The sequence below is a fragment of the Parasteatoda tepidariorum genome, chromosome 8, assembly GCF_982258835.1.
Source record: "Parasteatoda tepidariorum strain Cologne lab strain chromosome 8, Ptep-v5.0, whole genome shotgun sequence".
NCBI lineage: Eukaryota > Metazoa > Arthropoda > Arachnida > Araneae > Theridiidae > Parasteatoda > Parasteatoda tepidariorum.
In genome coordinates this window covers 10,747,094-10,768,192 of record NC_141762.1, presented here as the reverse complement: position 1 = coordinate 10,768,192, position 21,099 = coordinate 10,747,094, and the positions used below count along the sequence as shown (strand labels likewise).

Sequence of the window (21,099 nt, the reverse complement as noted above, 5' to 3'; positions counted from 1 at the left end):
ATTAAGTTAAATTAGTAATTTTAGAAAAAAAAAAAAGTTTTTTCCAAATATACTTTGTTTTCTTAAGACAAAGACTTTCGTTGTTTTTTTTTTTTTTTACGTATGATTACTTTCTATATAACGAAAAAAAAGTGATTTATTTAATGGCTCGAGAGACGTACCTTATGCTAATTAAATAAAAAGTTACAAAATCGCTTTTCTGAATAATTGGTTGGCAGATTTAGAAACATGTATATTCTCCAATTATGTTTGAAAGTTTTGGAACAACATATTCCATTTGAACTTAAGGCCAATAAACCAAACTCAACTCTTTATAACTATGACCCTAAAATTATTAGTGCTTATGGTATCATGACTCACAAGTTTTTAAAAAGATCTCATTGCTAGTAAAATTAAACATAAAGCAAAGGTCATTGAAAGTTGAAAAAAAAATTAAAAAAAAAAAAACTTTTTTTTGATACATTTTTTAAATGGAAGTTTACTTGGTATTTTTAACTCTTATTCCTAGTTGAATAATTGCACAATCAATTTAAATTATAATTTCAACATCAAATCCTCAATTTTGATTTTATCAGTTTTATTGTTTCAAAATGTTTAAAATAAGTAAAATTTTGGTTCTAAAAAATGTAGAACAGAATTTTAAGTTTGCTTTAATTACTTAGTCATTTCTTAATTTTAGATAATTTGGTTAAATAAAAGTGATAAAAAGTTGGAGAATAAAACTTCTGAGTAAAAAGTTTATTGCAAATTAATTCTTAATGGAATTTGTTTTATTGGTTGGAGGTACAAAACATACAAATTGCATTTTAAAATGTAAAGCAAGCAATATGTTTTTAAAGTATCATAAAGTAAATGGTATAGTGGAGAAAAAAAATATATATATTAAAATTTTGTTCCTTCCACCAATTGTAATTACTGTCACCATACACATTTTAAATTTACAAACCAAATTATAGAAATTTGGTTTTAAATTATTGTGTTTACTTACAAAATTTGATCTTGCTTAAGGTAATAAGTTACATTATTTTATGCAATTACAATTTAAAATGTCACTAAATTTTTATTTTTAATGTTTTTCCATTACTGGTTACTGATTTTTAAACTTAATTGTATAGACCTAATATAAAAAATTTTAACATTAAGTTAATTATGAGATGAATTCTACTTAATTGTCATAAGCAAAAGTTAATGTTTTGAAAAAAAAATCTCCCTTATATTTAATTGCTAAAAAATTTAATATTAGTTTTATTGATTTGCTATTCATTTCAAAACTTAAATGTAGTTGTTTTTATATTGCTATTATATATATTTAAATTCATGAAGTTAAAATACTCAAATACATTACCAGACAAAGGAAAAAGTAAATGTAATAATTAAAACATAATTTAGAATATTGTGAATAATAAGAGAAATACAAATATGAACTAAGAAAAAATATTTATTTAAATTATACAAAATAGAAAACTGCCAGCAGTTTAACAACACAGACTATTAATAAATGTTACACAGAGCAATGTTTACAATTTACAAAAATTTGTATCTAAAAAAAAGGACTAATTAATTTAAGGATCATTAGAATTACTTTATAACTAACAGAGACTTTATATTAGAAATTGACACTGTTTTGAATAACTGCTTCATGACATACTTCTAATGGCTGAAAACTGATCTTGCATTAATTACACAGATTGACACCAAATTATGACATCATGAAGTTACCTAGTAGAACTGTAGAAAATGTTACACAATCATGCTTTAAATTAAGAGATTACATGCATATGTATAATTAAAAAAAAAGAAAGAAACTCATTTAAAACAATTTACCTAAAACAAAGGTACCCTCTTCTCTAATTAGCTACTAACTCATAAAAAAAAGCCTAGCTGCAGCTATTAAATTTTTAACTGAAATTTACTTTAATAAAATACGCCACACATATTTATTTAATAATATAAATGCAACCAACTAGTAACTTTATATTTGATTAAAATGGGCTGAGTTTTAGGCTTTAAGTACATAATTTTATACACATAAAATCAAACCTTGTTAAAAATTGCATATAAGGATTAACAAATTTTCCAAAAACAAGACTCTTGACCATAAGCTGATAACTCTTTTGCTTTTCTAAGTGCTCAGAATTTTTTTTTTTTAACAAATTACTACACAGCAATTCTTTTTTAAAGATAAACTAAAATAGAAGGGAAAAAAATGATTTCTGTTGAAAATAAAAAGCATTCTTTATTTCCTATTATTTCACCAGAAGTCTAAAATATAAAAATTAAGGACAAAATTTTCTCAAAACTTAAGGATGCTGATTCTCTATTGGAAATAATTTGTACAATACTAACAGGAATTCACAGATAAACGATTTACTAGTTTCTGATCTTATGTGAAGAAACTTCAGAAATTTTTTTCTTCTTAATGTTAAAAATCATTTAGTCATAACAAGATACGAGGATTCTCTTGTGTAAAACAGTTGATTATGATGTAAGGGAAGAGTAGAGAGATTTTTTTTTAAAAGCATATTCCTCCCACACTGAATTATTTTATGCCATCAAATCAAGGGTAATCGTCTCTTAATACCATACTTGATGTGCTATGAAGACTTAAGTCATTCATTTTGTTATATATGTTATCGGCAAAGTATGAAATGCCTAGGCATCGTGCATTATGGCAGATGTTTTTAGGCACTGTATGAAAGATGAGAATTATTACATACTACAAAAATTCAAAACGTTAGGATGCTAAACAAGTATAAAAATTCACATACTGACTTCTTCCCCAAAAATTTTGAAGTAGAGAAAAGCAGAGAGAACACTTCAACCATGTGTGTTTATAATATCATATGATTACTTCTACAAGAGTTTGTTTGATAGGATAATCCAAAAACATCACATGAAAACAACTCTGTTCAACTAGAAAGCAATATAATAATAACGATAAACAATATTAAGGTCAGGATTTATAAAATTGCGAAAAACTGATGAAGTGGTTAAAAAATATTCATGAATCGCAATAATTAAATGTGATATTTTTGCCCTTTTTATCTTAGTAACATGTTTTTTTTTTTATTTTTTATAAATTTACTCCTTTATTTAATACACATGAAAAATATAGCATCTAGATCAACACATAAAAAAAATGCAGAATCAGAAGCCTGTTCTACATATTTGAAAGAAATACTATGCCGAAAATGATGTATATCCAAAATCTAAAAATAAGCAATACTTAGAAAATCTTAAAATAAGCAAAATTATTAAAAAATCAATACAATATCCATTACACACAGCTTACAATGGATGCAATTACAATATTTTGCTCAACTAGTTATTTCAGTTAGCATGATATACAAACAATTTTGGTCAAATATATTTGATGTTAACACACAAGTTTTAGATTTTATTAAAAGCAAGTTCTATAATTTCTTGAGGGTGGTTAATGGCAACAGCTTACAAAGAACAGAAATTAAAATATTAGAATCTTGCTCTTAGGATGGGTTTATTAAGTAGTAATTAGAGATATTATTACATTTTTGAAATCAAACTACAAGAATTTTTAAAATAAATAAAAATAACATGGATAAAAATTTAAGTTTTAAGAAAGCAAATATGATTTAAAGGATAAGTGAAACTTGAACATTGCTGTTTGTCACTTCAATACAAACAAATAGTACATTATAATTGCCTACACAAATAAAATAAAGTTTATACTGGTTTCCCTTTATATGTTGATAGAAAAAAAAAAACTACTTATATTATTAACTACAATGACTTCACATAATTCATTTCGGCATAATTAGAGATAAAGCAATATCCTGGGACTCTTGCACAGTAGGATTTGAAATAGCATTATTACGCTTAACTCTTTTACTTTTAACTGAAAATAGTCGCCGCTGTGGTGCAATTTTTCTTTTCTTTGTTGGAGGCAAAGGATTGAGAGGAGTGGTAGAATTATGATGAGCCAACAACTTTACTTGAGCTGATTTATATGTGTCGTTTAAAATTTTAACTTCTGATGCATCTTTGATACCGTAAATCATATCACTAAATTTTTTTATCAAATCCTCTTTTGCTTCAATTAATGATATGTTCACTGAACCACTTTCCTTTAAAAGTTCTGTAACTATAACATTTTCTTCAAAATCTTTATCAGCTTTATCTGTATCAATACATAAACTAGTTGCTTCTACACCCACTTTATCAATGCATTGTTTTGACTGCAAGTACCTGCATGTCAAATGAATATGCTTGCACATATTATTTTTAATACTTGCATCTATACATGTGCAAGTATATGCATGTAAACAGGAATCACATTCATCACAGCGTAGTCGACAGGTACAGCTTTTATTGTTCTTTTTTACCATATAAGTTGTCGCAGGGTCATTTGAAGAAAGAACAATGAAGGAATCATTTATTTCACTAACAAAATCAAGAGATAATGCAAGGCTAGTTTGATGCCTCAGACGCAAGTCACTCAACTTTGGAACTAGCTTGCCTTTATGTAAAATAACTAGTCTATCAAATAGTTTATCTCTGATAAATTTCATAATCTGAATAACAGATTTGTCTAAACGTTTCACCTTTTTACCCTTGAAATAAATATATTTCAGTGTCCGGTGCATACTTTCAAGATGCATGTTGGTATTGATTCCAAGGTTTGTTCGATAACAGTAAGCCCAGCACGCTGAATTTTGTCCATAAAACTGAAAAAAGTAGTCTCCAAACTGCTTTAGTTCATCATTTAAAGAAAACATATCTTTAGTTTTTGTAAGCAAAACTTCAAATGTGTTTACATCAGTTTCGTACATCAAAGTTTTTAGAATTTTGTACACAAAAACACGTAGATCTTGGTTTTTTATTTTGTTAAGATTGTTTCTCCAGGCATTATCAACATGCCAGGCACAATAAAGTCTGTTAGTAGGGACAGTGTGAAATGTTGATAGCCAGGCATTATAATAAGTTTCAGCCATATCAGACATAAAAATTGCAGTTGAGATATCCCCTACAACATCTTTAATCTCACTAAAAAACACAGCACATGTATCTTGATTGACTTTACTTGAAATCATGAAGGCGCATGGAAGTCCTTGCCTCATGTCATCGAGGACTAGCAATGTTGTCAGTTGAAAATCATAAGCATTTGTGCCATGGGTGCTATCGATACATATGCATTCAGGAGCATATTTAGTTAGCATTTCTCTCTGTGCTTCAGTCATAATAATAAGCACAAAATCATCACTTTGCAAATTTTGATGCTTTGGACAATCATACTCTTGAAATTTATAAAACAAAACATCTTTATTATCTTTGTGATTCACCCAAAGATCAATGCTTGCAGCATCACTTTTCAGACCACAAGCTTCAACCTCAAATTCCATTTGAATATTATGCAGGTCTTTATTTGTTAACAAATGAACTCGTCTAATTCCAGATGAAGGGATATTGTCTCTAACGTCATCTAAAATTTTATTAAATGAAATCCCTGTTGCAATTTTAGCAGCAAAGAAACTTCTTTCTTCCTCGGTTAATGACAAATGTCCAATTTCATTTGTATGGCCAATATGCGTTTTGATATATTTTACAAGGCACCCATCTGCGGAACTATTCACAGTGAAGCCAGCAGGGCAATAGCCATTTATTTTTCTACTGCCTTGCGTTTTTAAGTGTCTCAGTCCTTTACCTTTACATTTATAGTAACCAGATCTGTTACAGATGAAGAACTGTTTTTCCACACCAGCAGTAGTATGGGCAACACCACGCTCTTTAACATAGCTAACAGCATGATCATTCTCTAGTTTAGCTTTCCAGGCTACAAAGTCATTTTCACTTTCAAATTGAAGAGTTTCTTCTTCAATATCAATGTCGTGATCTGCTTCAAAATGTATTTTTAAATCCTTCTTTGATCCCTTAAAATGACACATTGGGCAATCATCAGATTTTGTATCAATAATTCCATGAGCAGTTTTTTCGTGAAGGCGTAGATTGTAAATATCATTATATTGCTTTGAACACACATTACAAGGAAATTGAAAAACTTTACCTTGTTTTAATGAAGGACACAGAGATTGAATTTCAGCCGGATGAAATTTCAGCACATGTTTTCGTAAAGTTTTTCTATTTTTAAACATTTTTCTGCAAGAACTACATTCGAGACTGCTTGTGGCTCGATCTGGATCCTGATCAACATCCTCAGCAACATTTTGTCTGTCCGTATCCAAAAAATCATCGTCCGTTTTATGTTCCATGTCGTCAGCATCAGTATGAGAAACCATAGGTTTGTCCATATCCAAAAAATCATTATCCGAATTCCGTTCCAAGTCGTCAACAGTATTAATGCAAGTTGGCCCTAAAAAGGGCCGTTTTTTATAAAAATCATCGGACATAATAACACAGCAATTTAAGCGAGACAGCAGAGGCAAGCAAAAATGGCGATCAAAACAACATTCGAAAAATCCCACTCGCAGTGAAGAAAGTGCATTTTCCCCTTTTCTCTAATCCTCCCTCATATTTCCCTATTTTTTCCCTAAGTACCAAAGTTAGAAAGCAGGCCCTAGACAATTCTGTTTTCGTGCAATTCTCGCCCTCTAGCGGTCGCAGTTTTAATTTTCGGACACAAGTTCCTATGTAAATCTTGTTCATCATGATATGACAGACCAGCATGTTAAGTTTGTAAACGACCTTTTGGGACACCCTGTATACTTATCCTTAGTATATTACGTAAATATATGTTTATCACTTAATTCAGTTAAGTTATTTAATATTTATTTAAATCTTAATCAGGACTGTATCTCTGGGAAGATTTGCTTGACGCAAAATTTGATTAGTAGAAAGCTAGATCAGTAAGTTAAAAGTAGAAAAAAGTCATCTTATTTTGGCAAATCTTTATAACTATCAAGACTTTTAATTAAATAATAATTTCAAAGTTTTTTTTCATAAACTGTCACAAAGTTACTGAAAAAGATAATGCAAATAGAATAACAATTTTCTATGTTACGATGGAAATTCTTCGATAGAGTCTCAAAAGTCCTGAAGAATCGAATCTTTCAACTACAAGCTCCATTTTACTCCGAATTTTTAGGGCCAAATTATTCTAAAAGTAGGGTTAAAAAAAGTGATGCAATTTGAACCATTGGGAAAAAAAATATTTTTTCACTAAACAAATTTTTTCAATAAACAAATAAAAAACGTTAACTCCAATCACTGCATTGAGTTAATAATATTATTAAAAACAACAAACTAATTGCAATTGAAAATGATTTTGTCCATGTTTTAATTGTAAATTACTAATTTCTACATTTATCCAATGTATAAGTTTAAATAGTAAGTAAAAGTTAAAATATAAGTATTCTACGTAATCGTGTTATCAGAACGTAAATTATATTCTTGATATTAAATATTTGTTAAATAATCTGAATTCCAACAATTCGTTAAAACCAATGTCGTTTGAAAACGTTTCACCCTTCCTTTTTTTTTCGTATTAGTGGTACGTAAAATTTTATTTTCTACCTTTATCTAGTGTCTAACGAAGTAAAAGTTCAATTGTAAATATTCTACGTAATCGTGTTATCAGTACGTAATTTATATATTTGATATTAAATATTTGTTAAATAATCCGAATTTCAACAATTTGGTGATTAGGGGAAATATAGTCGTTCTAAAAACACTTCTGTTTTGTTTTAGTGGTTAATAAAGTTCACATTTTTACCTTCATCCAGTATCTAACGAAGTAAAAGTTTAAATAAATGTATTATACGTAATCGTGTTATTAATACATAATCTAAATTACATTTTTGATATTAAATATTTGTCAAATAATCCGAATTCCAACAGTTTGTTAAAGCCAAAATCTTTCAAAAAACATTTTTTTTTAATTAGTGGTTCGTAAAGTTAAAATTTTTACCTTTACCTGTAAAGCGAAGTAAAAGTTTAAGCAAAATTATTCTACGTAATCGTGATATTAATATTATAAATTACATTTTTGATTACATTTGTTAAATAATTATAAATTACATTTGTTAAATAATTCGAATTTGAACAATTTGTTAAAGTTCAAAAGCGCTCGAAAACATTTTTTTTTTCCCTTCATATTAGTGGTTAGTAAAATTCAAATTTAAAATATCTGACAGTTTTACAACAAAATCCACATCCCAAATTCAACTATATTTAACTAAAATGAATAAAAAATATTTAAACGAGAATAAAGAGGGAATATTCTTTAACATATTAAAGATATTCTTTGTTGTAGAAAGCATCATTATCTAGTCCCTTGTTTGTTTGTTTTAAGTAAGAAAGAGGGGTGTGAGAATCTACTTCCCCCTCTTTCTTTCTTAACAGATCGATTTTTGACAGGCTGTCTGTTTTTCGTCTGCTGTTAGAAGTTTGAAGAGTTTTGACTGGAGGAGTTTTTGACCTAGAGGAGAGATGTGGGGAGGGGGGGAGGTATGTGATGGAATTCAGATATCGAGCAATTCCTGTTTCATTTCTTTTATTAATAAAATTGGACGCTGGAATCGGGTTTATCGGTTTCCAAAATGCCTCTCGTAAAATCGATTAGTGGTAATAGAATTCCATTTTATTTTTTTTTTTTTCTTTACGTAAGTGATTGTTGATATTTGAAGATCGTTTTAAAATTCAATATTTACTGCATCCGCTTTTCTGAACTCTATTGGAAGTTGGAATTTTAAATGTTTGACAGTTTTTTGTAAAAAAAGAAAGTATTTAAGTTTTACATTTTAGAGCTGTTTTAATTTAATTTTAAAATCATTCTGATTTTTAAATCTGTGTTACACTAAGTGTTTATTATTTGGACATCTTACACACGAAAATCGAATCGAAATTGAACTCTTTGTCCATTTTTATTTGTAAAATTTGAGATCGTTTTAAAATAATTTTTATGAGTGTTTCATAAAGTGAAATTTGAGCTGTTTGACATTCTAAAATCAAAATTGACATTAGAAATTCAACGTTTTAGCTGTCTTTATTTGTTAAAATTGGCATCGTTTTAAAATAATTTTTATATAATAATTTAAAATAATTTGTCACTTAGTACTTTTTTAAGTTCTAATCTATAATAACAAAATGAAGAGTTTGTCTCTTTGACTGTCTGTATGTGTCCTTTATAACTTCAGAACAGCGGCTGAAGTTTGGACAGCGGTCAATTTTAGCACTCAGTTCTAAAATTTGTTCCAAATTTTCAATGAGATTGTTTGGGAGAGGCGTATGAAAAATGGAATTTTCTAATTGAAGAGTTGGCCATTGTTTTAAATTAAACTATAGACGATAATATTTTTTCAAATAGTTTAAGGAAAACAGTATAGGTTTCTGGCTTATAGCTCTATTGATCCAAAAAAAAAATATATATATCCTTTTTCACTAAAAAAGCGAACCTCTAATATTGTATCTTTAACTACAGTTCTCCCAAGGAATAAAAAAAAATTGCAGGGTGCTTGCTTCCTATCTGAAAAAGGCACTTTGATTTTTAAAAGGGCTCTCACTTAACACCGTAAAAATTTATCAAAATGTGTAATATTCTGTAATAACTGATTTTTATATTTAAAGATTTTTAAATGACCTTCTTATACTATTTTAAGTGTTTATTTCAAAAGTAATTCTCTCTTATTATCAAAATAAGAGAAAAGTTTGTAGTTAATAAAAATATTTAAATGTATACTAAAAGGCAATCTCAGTGCATATTTTCTTTCAAAAAATATGAAAAGTAAATTAATAAAAAATGAATAATAAATAAACAACTTGAAAGCTTTTTTCTATAATTTAAACTGAAAATTATGAGAAGATGAACAATTAAATGTGAATTTTTTCTTAAAAAAAATTCTAAAACTCAATAGTTAATAGTTAAATTTATTCTCTAAAAAAGATACTGATTAAAATTGAACCAGTTGAGAATAATCCTAACAATGCACAGATAATTTTTATCAATCTGTAATTATTATTTAACCGAACTAATCAAGGGAGATTTTCGTGGTTTTATTACAAGGCAACGGATTTGAACTTTAGTAGTCGTAAACCCAAAAAATTGGATAGGCCGTTCAACGACTGTTATGAATATATTCAATTAATACACTATTCGTCATTCATTAATTTTCGTTATTTTTATGAAACTATTTAATTGAAATGCTTGCGAATATTTCAAAGCTATGTGCGATGTTTTTTTTAATGACATTAATTATGAATGAATTACCAGAAGGATAAATGTATTTATAAAAAATGTTAGCAGTATTTCGCATCGAATAAAAAAAATCTAACTCAACAATGAAATATGTTTCCTTGATAAATATTCTCAACGTTTATTTTCTTACTTTTTTTATTTTAATGGAAACCCTATTTCGGCTCATTCCTCTTCAGTTTACGAACGAAATAAGATTAAAATACGAACTAGACTAGACGCCTTCAGATTGAATCTCGTGAATTCTGATTTAAAATCCAATTTAAAGATCAATACTGATAAAACGATATTGATTAAGGACCAATATTAATGACAAAAGTTTATTCTTCATTCATCACTAAATAATTTCACAATAATTAATAAAATTTAGATCGTTTTATTTTATAACCGTCGGTGAACAGCCGACCCAATTTTAAGTTTAAGACTACTGATGTTCAACTCCGTAGCCTTGTCATTTTTAACCGAATCCAGAAGACAAGGGAACTCCTGGATCAAGTAGTGGGAGAAGTTTGTTTTCGTGGAGGACTTTTTTTGATGGAACTAACCCGTATTTGCGTTACGTGGTGACGAAAAGCACGAAAACATCCTATTGTTAGCTTGAGGTCAAGGGGACTCTAACCCATGATCCGTCTACCACTGTGGATATTTTAAATCAGCACTGTGGTCGGTGCGAGACTTGTGCGGATTTCTTATCGACAAGCCATCGAAGGGATTCGAACCCGGTTCATATCAATGGAAGACGAACGCTTTATCCCCTCAGCCACTGAGAATAATTAATAGTATTTCGTTTCTTAATGTTTTCACAATTGCTAATGAAATTTATTCATTAATTCTCCTTCCGCTAAAAAAAAAGTTCGATCATTTAGGGTTTCTTAGACGAAAAAAAATTGGGAACCGCTGCTCTTCACTTTGTTCTTATCTACACGTGGACAAGAACAACTTTTCCCACCACTTTTAAAAAGTAAATTAAAATGAACAGGAACTTTGGTTTCATCGAGCAGTTAAAATGGTTTTGATGTTTTTCATCCCGCCTTCTTCAGTAGTTATTGAACAGAATTCAATATTCTTTTTTCGTTCATCGCTTGAATTATAATTTGTGAATCCTTATGTGCATAATATTTTGACTTAATTTCAGAGAAGTATTTTAAAAATGTATAGAGATTGCGGAACACCGTACGGATGTTTCTTTACCAAAAAGGGAAAAAAAAAAACCACTTCGGACTGTACTCGGACATAAGGATTGGTCTGTAAATATTAGAATTTCCTTTAAAAAAAAAGAAGAAAAAAAGAAAAAGAATTTGACATTGGATTTAATAATTAAAATCATTAAAATCATTATTCTAATTTCGAAAATTATTGTGGAAATACGTTTGAAAACGAAATTTAATAATTAAAATGAAAATAAATTTGCGTAATTCTTGATTTCAAATGCTTTTTTGAAGGTCTATCAAATTACCGAGTTTTCTCTACTTTTACGCAGTCAAAACACATCAGTAATAAATTTTACTATTCATCATATTTCTATAAAAGTTAATTAGAAAGTAGATGGAGTAAATTAAGTTATTCTTCATCTCCTTAATTAAATAAATGTAACAAAGACAATTTGATGAGCAAATTTTGTTCAAATGAACTAATTCTAATTTTTTTTAAAAAATGAAGAAAATGCATTGTAACACACATATAATTATGAATAAAAGTGATTAATTTCGTTCAAAATTTTTAAATTAAAGTTAGTGAAAAATATGTGTGGAAATTAAATATTAAAATTTAATTAGAATCTGAAATAGGAAGCTCGTTATTACACTGTATAATTTTATACATTTATGAGATTAAATAATGTGGGAACTAAATCGAAAAAATGTGAAGTGGTTGCAAAAAGTATTCTTCTAATAGTCAAGGCAATATATTGTTTTCCTTTTTTGTTCCAGATAATAACTGTTTCATGTATGGTTTTAAACTACTTACTGCAAGTGTTTTGAGATATTTTGAAAGAAATAAACTAGAAAATGCAAGTAAATTTGTAATGTTAAAATCACTTTGTACAAACTTATAATTTAAGTTTTTATTCAACGAATTTTATTCAACGAATCCTTAGATCTTACATTTTTTGTAAGGCATTTTCTTAAAAGTTCATTTTGCATAATTATTTTCAATGTTTAAAAAAATTAGCCGATTTTTAAATTGTTTTGATTTGTTTTTTTGACAAGAGTAACGTAGGTGTTAAAAATTTAAGTTCCTTCATTTTCACCGGAAAATTACATTTTGTGCTATGTCGACTTTCTTGAACGTGCTGCTGCGCCCATAATTTTCAAGTGCATATTTTGAGATTAATCCTTTAAAAAAACAAGCATACTAAGCTGTATTCAATTTCTTAAACACGCTTTTTGTGTTTTTTCTAAACGCTCATTTCAAGCTATGCCATTTTCTGAAACATGCTTTTTGAGCTATGTGTTTTTTTCCAAACGCCCATTTCAAGCTATGCCCATTTTCTCAAACACGCTTTTTGAGCTATGTGTTTTTCCAAACGCTCATTTCATTTTCTTTTTATATCCAATGAGCTGCACAATCGGTCTTGCCGATGAGCAGACCTATTGCGTTCTCCAGAGATGGTATCCATTCTTTCAGGACCACCACAATGGGTGAGATACCGTTGGTCATGTAAATTTGGGCGTCTAATTTCTGCCACACAAGATGGCAGTACCGAGACTCTATTTGGATGCTAAAGTGCACTAGGAATTTAATTTTGCCGGAAATGCCAAGAACGCTCATTTCAAGCTACGTCCATTTTCTCAAACACTCTTTTTGAGGTATGTGTTTTTTTTCTTCGCCTAACGCTCATTTCAAGAAGCAAGATCCGTTTTCTTAAACGCTCTTTTTATGCTTTTTTTTTTTCCAAACGCTCATTTCAAGCTATGCCCGTTTTCTTAAACCATTTTAAGCTCTGTTTCTCTCAAACACGCATTTCAAGCTATTGACATTTCCTTAAACACGCATTTTGAACTTAGTGCTTTTTCCGAACGCACTATTTAAGCTATGTCCTTTTCTTCTTCTTCTTCAAAAAAAAAAAAAAAAAAAAAAAAATAATAATTCCAAAAAAAAAAAAAAAAAAAAAAAAAAAAAAAAAAAAAAAAAACGCATTCTTAACTATGTATTTTTAATCGAAAGCGCATTGGAAACCATGCCCATTTTCTTAAACACGCTTTTTCGGCTATGTGTGTGTGTTTTTTTTTCAAACGCTCATTCCAAGCTATGCCCATTTTCCTAAACACGCATGTCAAGTTCACCAACTTTAGATACTAAAGTTAATTGAAATATTAATTGAATATTGAATTAATCTAATTGAATAGTCAATTGAAATAAATATTTCAGTATCAAAGTAAAGTTAATCATCATTGCTCAATCATTCTCTGTCACAAAGCAACAAATTAAAATCCGCCCATTTAGTAGAGGTCAAGTTCTGGGACGGGTATCAATTGAGGAGGACTCTTTTGGGGACTTAACCTATATTTTTACATACCTTCAAACACCTATATAATCCCCTGTTTTGTTATTATTTCTTTTCCTAGAATGTTCTGTGAAGTTCATTCCCTTCTCTTAGCCAATTAATATGATTTATTCGTAATTATTACAATTTCATAGTCAAGATTACGGAGTTAAGGTTGAGTAAAAAGATTAGGTTTTTGAGAATTTTCTTTTAATCTGTTAAAAATAAGGATTTTTTCCTTCTCTATCACCAAGAGTTATGAAATTTTATTGTTCGAATATTCGAAAAAAAGTTACTTTTCAATATTTAAACGTAAATTCATGAATAATAATAATTATATACTTAATTAGAATTAGAACTGGAAAACAATTGCTGGGAGAAGGGCAGAATGGGAAAAACTTCTGAGGAAGGCCCAGGCTCACAAAGGGCTGTCGTGCCAATGCTGATGATGACTTAATTAGAATTGCGTAGTAAAAGCTCCTTGAATTTACGCTGATTTGAATTTTGTTAACATTGTTATGTATTATTCTAAATTTTGATTTCTGATTGGAAAAATTGGCAACTTTGGCAATGCATAAAAAATAGTTTTTGTGGAAAAAGAATTCTCTAAACTAAGTTTTACTAATATTTCACAAATTGCTTTAAAAAGTATTATTCTATTTACTAATATCCCATAGATTGTGCCTCAGCACGCGTTCTAGATCACTAATTTAATTTTTAAGTGATAGATTTTTGTTTAAAATTGTTCTTAAGATAATTTAATGAGTTGATTATAAAATGAGGTTATTGTATAGCCCTCTCTCATAAGGTGAGACACTATAACATACAGTAAAAAAATTATTAATAGGGTAGTAAAAAAAAAAATTATTAAAAATAATTAATTAGGTCGTAGTAGTTAGTATAAGCTATTTTTTGCGTGGAATTATCTTTGGTAAAGCGAATTTTATAATTGTGTTCAAAATTTTTTCGATTCGCTTAAAAAGTTCTCGTGATATGGCGAATTACGAAAAGAAACAAAAAATGCCTTTTTCAAACTTTTGAACGTTTTCCTTACTAAACTATTAGTACCGTATTTCTCATATTGCAGCTACCTCCTATAATCATGGGCTCAGAAATCTGAATCCGTCAAAAGAAATCATAAGTTTTTTTAGAGAAAGTGCATTTTTGAGTCTGATTTTGTAACTTAAAATACCGTCTGCTCTAATTAATTAGCATATTTCAGGTCACCCCTTCGAAGCATTAAGATTGAGTCCTAGAATGCGAAGATCCGATCATTAGATAAAAAGTAATTCAGAGTGATCCGTATATTTTTGAACACTGTACGTAAAACAAATTAAAAATTTATATCTGCTTTTATTAATTGAAATATAAATTGAAGAATTCTATGTATATAGGCATTGAAACGGCATATAGAATGTGTCACTCATATTAGCTTAGTTCATTATTGACTTAATTATAACATATCCCATTATATAATAAGCTTTCTTAAACAGATACTAGCATCATCTTACGTATAATGGTTAACAAATAGCGTTTAATTATCTGATGTCCTGAGAGCGACCGACTATTTGAGATCTATTAAGGATAAATGGAAAGAAATTAAAAAGTGTGGTTTGCTGTGTTCTACTTAAGAAACTAGAGATTTCTTTTCACTAAGTTTTAAATTTAGTTTTAAAATTTGTTAACAGATGGAGTTAACTAAGAAAAACATTCAATAAAACCACTATTTGCACCCACAATGTGGTGCAGTCTGAGGGCCAAATTAACGGACTCATTTAGAAAGGTGTGACATGCAAATGAAGCATTGTATAAATAACCATTTCCTAAGCAAAACGGAAAAACTGTCAGTTTCTGTTTCCGTCCAATTTTCTCTTCTATTAATGGAATTTTCTTAAAATTCTTGTTTTTAATTATTCAGTTTGATTTCCCCGGCATATAAGTGATTTATTAAAATTTTCTTGAATTTGGAGTACTTATTGTTTTGATCGACTTTGGATCATTTCACTTTAAAGTTTTCATTGCATTTTGTTCCTTTACTGACATTTGCTAACATTTTCAGACGATATTTCATGCTTACTTTTGAAGAAAAAATTAAATAGAAATATATCGTCTGCATTTATCACTTCGTTTTACTTCGACACAATAAAACGACAGAAATGTGGGTGAAAATGACTCATTTCTACTAATCCCATAATCGTAAAATATAACCCCACTGTTTCATGTCGATAGAAGGCCATTTTCTTTCAAGAAAAGTCCTTATCGGCAAAAGTCTTGCCGCACGAATCCCTAAATCAAAATTAGCTAACTACCGCCATGCCTACGTTTTCCATGTAGGAAGCAAACGATGTCGAGACTTGAAATGTTGAAAAATGACATTTTTTAAGGCTGGTAGAATGGAAAAGCTGACTACGTGCCTGGATTTGAAATAGCGTAATCATTCTTTTTGGGGGAACTAGCGCTACGCTAGCGATCAATAGTTATTTTATCTTCTGTCTTAGAGGAGATAGAAAGATTAAAATTTATCAATGACACCGATTGTATTTTTCTTATTTCTATACTGATATAATATCTTGATTTGGTGGTGTATACATTTGATTTCTACGACTTCGTTTGCTCTATTTTTATATTCTTGGCAGTTTTTTCCCTTGCATTTGGTGTGCTTTTCAGATCTTACTGTTTTTTTACTCCTTTCAAGCTTCTAAGATTTGGACGGAACGATTTTTTCCCATAAATAATAGAATAATTTAAATTTTTTTGATGAAATGTGTTGTAATTTTGTTATTTTATCTTCTGTCTTCAAGGAGTTAGGAAGACTAACATTTATTAATGACACTGATTGTACTTTTCTTATTTTTATATTGATGTAATATCCCGATGTCATAAGTATACATAATATAATTTCCACGATATCGTTTGCTTTATTTTCGTGACTGTGTTTTGAAAGCTGTCGCATCTTTCATTTCTTTTAATGTGAAGTTCATATCGAAAGAATTTTACTTAAATATAATAGAACTAATTATAAATTAATTATTTCTCACATAATGTCTTATGGTTGATCTAAATTGTGTAATTCATAAATTTTTTTAATTTCTTTAATTTTATAACATTGTAATAAATTTGAAGTTTGACATTGTTTTTCCTATAATAAATCATCAATTTGCCATGTGGAATATTTGTAATTCCAGTTCTCCAATTGCTAAACTCTTACATTAGATTTTGTGTACTTTGGCTGAATTAGTAGATTTATTTTTTTATTTAAGTCTTAATAAAACACTAAACAGGTTAAGTCATACCTCCTAAATTTAACTCTTTTCATGGAAGAATTTTTCAAGGGGTAGTAAAGCAATAACCTAATTAAAATTACAAGCAAAAATATTTTTATATTTTTCCAGAAGTGTTGAAATACACAATTATATGATTATTATGCATTTGTATATGTTTTGTTTATTTATATGAAGTGATGTTAAAAATAATTTCACACTTAAATTATTAATCAATGAAAAGCAGTAGAAATCTGCCTGTAATAAATCCATTTAAGGACGATTCATTTTGACACTTTTCTAAAAGATTCTCTTGGCAATACTGGCCCCTGATCCCTCTGTTTTAAAAGGAGTTATGGTGCATGTCATCCTTATAAATGTAGATTTTATTAAAAATGGAAATTAACTTAAGACTAATAAAAATGGTTAGAAATTAAAAATATTTGAAATAAGTCGTAATTTAGTTTCAAAACTAAACTTTTGTCTTCATTACCACACGTTATTCTTACAGAATTAACATCCCATCATCTACGAATTAAAATAAAACAAATAACCAAACGATTTCATAAAACGATTAATTCAATTAAAAATGAAAAAAATAAAACTTTAAATTTATCAATTTGACTAATAGTTAAACTTTTGGCTCTAAACACGTTATGACCAGAGTGTTGCTATTTTGACGCGCATTGATAATAAAACGCGTCTTCTTTTTAAATGCCCTAGCATTTGAATTTAAAATATATATTTGCTTGTGTTTGTACACATCATTATGAACTAAGACACACTTCTTTCGTTTCGTATTCCTTATTGAGTTAATGCAATAAAAGTACTATATGGAAGAAAATATCAGCATCAACCATTATTTCTGTACTACTTAATATTTGCAATAAATAATATGTTCTACGGCCTTGTTCATTTCCTAATCTAACTATTCGTTTAATCTGAATAAGGTAATTCAGTGGGAATTAACGAGGCTTTCCGAAGCTTTTTCGTTAAGGGAAATAAAAAAGTCACAGTTTAAATAAATGTCTTACACTTGTCAAACAAAGCTATAATTTTAAACTGTATATGCAATCTTGTTGTATATAACTATGCGAACTTTAAAATGAACAAACTAAAATATTTTAAAAAGTATTAAACTTCTTTAAAAAAAAATTCGCTAATTTGGAGACATTTATCCACATAGAGGAAAATTATCTGAATCAATGCCTTACTCTCTCCTTTTTTTGCTGCAAATCTTTATCAGCCCAGATAATGCAGCATTGGAGTGAGTTTCTAAATATTGAAAAAATAGACCACAAACGTTTTTCATTTTCTCAAAATTCTTTTTTTTTTACTGACGCTTTGCGCCATTTTCATAATAAACATAGAGGGCGCTGCCTAAAAATAGGCTAAACTAGACCTGACGGTCGTGAGTTACTGTTAAAAACTCGCATCAATTATGAAAATAACTTGCTATTCGAAAGAAAAAAAGCATTTCATGCCACTACAGATTCTTCGAAAAACAAACTTTTCGAAAGCCGAACGAACAAAACGGTGGGCCACTGGTAGTGACGAAGATCTCTAGTTAAAATAAGCGAAGTTGTTATTAAATATTCCACCAATTTGAGAAATAGAACTGTCCTCAAACGATGACTCTATCCGCTTTTGAGTTAACTTATTAACTAACAAATGATCATTAAGATTCAAATGTAACTAATATTCATATTTAATATATTTTCCTACATCTTTGTTCGATGTTCTTCCGATCGTTTCTCTTCTATTGAATTTGTATTGACATAGCACTGGAATACCACAATCTATTCTAAGGGGATGGAATAGCTATAGCAGCAGTCATTAAGTACATTGTGGCTATGTAAGGGAATTATATTGTCTTGACCCTCGCTCTCTGCGTAAGCACGCAGTGGTCAGACTATAGTTAGCAAGCTTGTTATGCTTCACATTTAATGAGGTGGTTTCTGTAGTGCCCATCATTATATACCATGTAAGGAATGGTATAATTGATATCTTACTTGCAGTTGAAATTCTCGCATAGGAATCGTGATTGTTGAAATGAAAAATTTAGCACTTATATCTAAATTTTTTAACTTCAATCTTAATCTGAATGATATAATAAATATCTAATTTGTTATTGATTCAGGCACGAGTTTTGAAGGTTAAGTGAAAAATTTTCTTCTTAAATATAAATTTCTTAATTTAACCTTAATCTAAATAAGAAATAGGATAATCGATATCTAATTTGTTATTGATTCACTTATGAATTTTGATAGTTAAAGGAAAAAATGCAGTAATTAAATCTAAATTTTCCATTTTAACCTTAATCTAAATAAGAGATGGGAACCATCTAATCTAAATAAGGAACCATTTTTTGGAAGGGTAAAATTAATATCATATTTGTAATTGAAATGCTAGCTTAGGAATAATGATTGTTAAAGTGAAACATTAAGTGCTTATATCTAAAATATTTTCACTTGAATCTTAATAAGAAATGTTATAATATATATATCTAATTTGTTATAATGGTATACATTATATAATGGAATAATTGATATCTTATTTGTAATTGAAATGCTTGCGCATCGATAATGATTGTTAAAGTGAAAAATTTAGTATTTATATCGAATATTTTTCTCTTAAATCTTAATAAGAAATGGTATAATAGATATCTCATTTGCCATTGGCTCATTTTTGTGTCTTGATGATTCATGTGTAAAATTTTATGCCTAAGTCTAAATTTTTCCTTTAAGCCTTAATCTAAATAAGGAATAATATAAATGCAATTTGCTATTGGAATGTTCGTGTAAGAAATTTTCCTTTTAATCAAAATAAGAAATAGTATAATCGATATGTATAATTTGTTAAAATGTTCGCTATTAAAATTTTCCCTTTAACTTTAATCTAAATAACGAATAATATAATGGAAAAATAATTTTTTATTGTTCACGAAAGAATTGAAATTGTTTTAGTGTAAAATTCAGTACTTAAATCTGAGTTTTTCATTGTAACTTTAATCAAAATAAAGAACAGTTTAAATCTAATTTGCTGTTCGAATGTTTGCTTAGGAATTTTTCACTTAAACCTTAATCTGAATACAGAAAAGTGTAAATAGATATCTAATTCCTTATTGAAATTTACGAGCAGGGTTTGTGAAAAATTTAATGAAGTTAAAAACTTAGTACCTAAATTTTGTTACTAAAAATTTTTTTTAATAAACAAAAGTAAGTTAAAAATGAGTGGATAAAAAATTAAAATTGAAAGTTTTCCCCCGTTTATTATTTTTTTTTATGTATTATTTTAATTCATAATTATTCTCATTTCTAAATGAATTATGAAAATTAAAATTAACGTACCGTTAACATTTTAAATCAACATATTATAAGCAATGGAATTATTTTTGTTTATTTATTATATTTGTCTAGTTTTAAGAATACGTTAGTGGAGGAATTGGATAAAATTAAATATCTAACCTATGAATGTTGTTATACATTATTTAAAGTGCAAAAAAATAAATAAATAAATGACTTAAAAAAATTAAATAAATATTTCTGGAAACAAATATTAAATAAATATAAGAAGTTAGAAATATTTTTTCCGCTCATTAATTTTTTTCCCAAATTTAGTTATTATTAATAATTTTTTATATTACTATTTTTCTTTTTTTATTCCTCTCATAACTTCTATTTATCTTTCTATTTAATCATCTTTATAGAATAAAAAAAAAACTTAGATCCAAAAAATTAATAATTTTAAAATGAATAACATTTTTAATTTTTTCTCTATATTAAATCCTCCTAAAGCACATGCCATAATAAACGAAGCATAAACTATTCTCCCTTTAATATTAATTTCATAAGCATTAAACGGAAAAGAAGACGAAGAAAAAAAAAAATTCTTCCCCATTTCTTTTCAAAAGTCAAAAAATTCTTAACTCAAAATATGTAAGCTAAGGTAAGACTTGGTTATTTGAATGCTTTTATTATAAATCTGTTGTACAGTTTTTATTATATCTCCGAAATACCCTAAAGGCCCGAACCGGCTCCTTTTTTTGTCAACAGAGAAGGGGTCACGTGGGGTCAAGGGTATATATATATGCTATTCTCTTGTATTTTTTTCTTTTTTTAATATTTTTTTATTCTCGTATTTTACCAGTGTTGACTTGAAGATAGGATTTT

At 28.3% G+C, this 21,099-nt stretch overlaps 1 protein-coding gene and 1 long non-coding RNA gene across 2 annotated transcripts in view; one reads left to right on the top strand and one right to left on the bottom strand.

Annotated features, from left to right (window-relative positions):
* Positions 1 to 21,099, top strand: part of LOC147805283 (uncharacterized) — a 170,654-nt gene that overhangs the window by 7,021 nt on the left and 142,534 nt on the right. The window lies entirely within an intron of this gene.
* On the bottom strand, positions 1,408 to 6,558 carry LOC147805284 (uncharacterized). The gene has a single exon (XM_087149816.1). The coding sequence runs from the start codon at positions 6,381 to 6,383 to the stop codon at positions 3,780 to 3,782; it is 2,604 nt and encodes an 867-aa protein (XP_087005942.1). The 5' UTR covers positions 6,384 to 6,558; the 3' UTR covers positions 1,408 to 3,779.

Excerpts from the sequence above, each read along its gene's own strand:
- LOC147805284 (XM_087149816.1), bottom strand. The coding sequence starts at position 6,383 with ATGTCCGATGATTTTTATAAAAAACGGCCCTTTTTAGGGCCAACTTGC.